General features: G+C 63.6%; 1 protein-coding gene across 1 annotated transcript in view; it reads right to left on the reverse strand.

The window, feature by feature from the left end:
• The window catches only part of LOC103907867 (extracellular serine/threonine protein kinase FAM20C), a 10304-nt gene that overhangs the window by 6661 nt on the left and 2477 nt on the right, over positions 1 to 1166 (reverse strand). The window contains 2 exon segments of the mRNA XM_009290106.2: positions 409 to 487; positions 587 to 762. Of these exon segments, the coding sequence (XP_009288381.2) occupies positions 409 to 487; positions 587 to 762 (255 nt within the window).

A 1166-nucleotide genomic window follows, 5' to 3' on the forward strand; every position in this document is an offset into this window, starting at 1 on the left:
GCCCCGGGGAACCCCAGCCAGACCCAGTCTCCTTCAGTCACTTCCTGCTGGGTGGTGCGACCCCATACCCCCCAGCCAGGCCCCCACACCCCCCTGCTCCCAACGCAAGGGCTGGGAAGCCCTCATGAACTGGAGGGTCCTGGATGGTCCTCATGGACCATCTTCTTGTTTCCACCACTGGAGGTCACTACCCCATCACAAGCTGCGCCCAGCCTGCCACAAGCACCACCAGGGAAGGCGAGGGGAAGGGGATCATCCCACTCGCCTCAATTTGGGGCGGGGGGGGCTGAAGCGAGGCAGTGCACAAAGCATTTCTCCATTTCTCCCTCTGTGGCCTCCTCCGGCCACACCTTGCCACATAACGGGACCATGCAGGTGGGGTATGGGGTTGTCCCCGGCTCTACTCACTTCATGGGCTTGAAGAGGGCCTGCCCGTAATTCGGGAACGTCATGATGAGCTTGAGCTGGGTCCCGCCAGACTTCTGGACTGAAAGGGGGCACATGGGGATGAGGGAGGCGGGCAGCAGGCAGCGGGGCAAGGGTGTGGGCAGGGGTGCGGGCAGGGGTGCAGGCAGGGAGGTGGTACCCGAGCTGACAATCCTCTGCGTGGCCAAGTCCCGGAGGAGGGTGGGCATCAGGGGGTCCCGGCGGGGGTACAGCTCGTAGCGGTTGATGCCAATGTGGAATTTCAGCCAGGCGGGGTAGGTGTCATAGGCTGTCTTCCCTGTCAGGAGGAGCGTCTCGGCTTTACTGCTGCTGACCCTGCAGCCCGACAACCACCGCCACCCCAACAACAACAACAGTGTTTAATTGGGATGGGATGGGTTCCGCGTCCCCAGGCCCTTCCCGGGAGCTGGCGCATGGAGGGTGAGGCAGGGGGAAGGCCCAGCACAAGCTCTGGATGGTGGCAAAACCCCCTGCCCCATGCGTCCTCCCTGGGGCTCCTGGCACCTGGGCAGATGCCACCCATGGCTGGTGGCTGGGGAGACACACCGGCACGGCTGGATGGGGCTCGGTGTCTTCCCTGGCATGCCCCGCGGAAAATCCCTGGGCTGATCCGGCTCCTCTCATCCATGCCTTTATTTCCCTGCCGGAGCAGCTCGTCTTGTTGTTTTCCCCAAGGGATTAGTTCCCAGGAATACAACCGGCTACACCCCCCCCCCCCC

The sequence above is a fragment of the Aptenodytes forsteri genome, unplaced genomic scaffold (assembly GCF_000699145.1).
Source record: "Aptenodytes forsteri isolate BGI_AS27 unplaced genomic scaffold, ASM69914v1 Scaffold284, whole genome shotgun sequence".
NCBI classification, from domain to species: Eukaryota; Metazoa; Chordata; class Aves; order Sphenisciformes; family Spheniscidae; genus Aptenodytes; species Aptenodytes forsteri.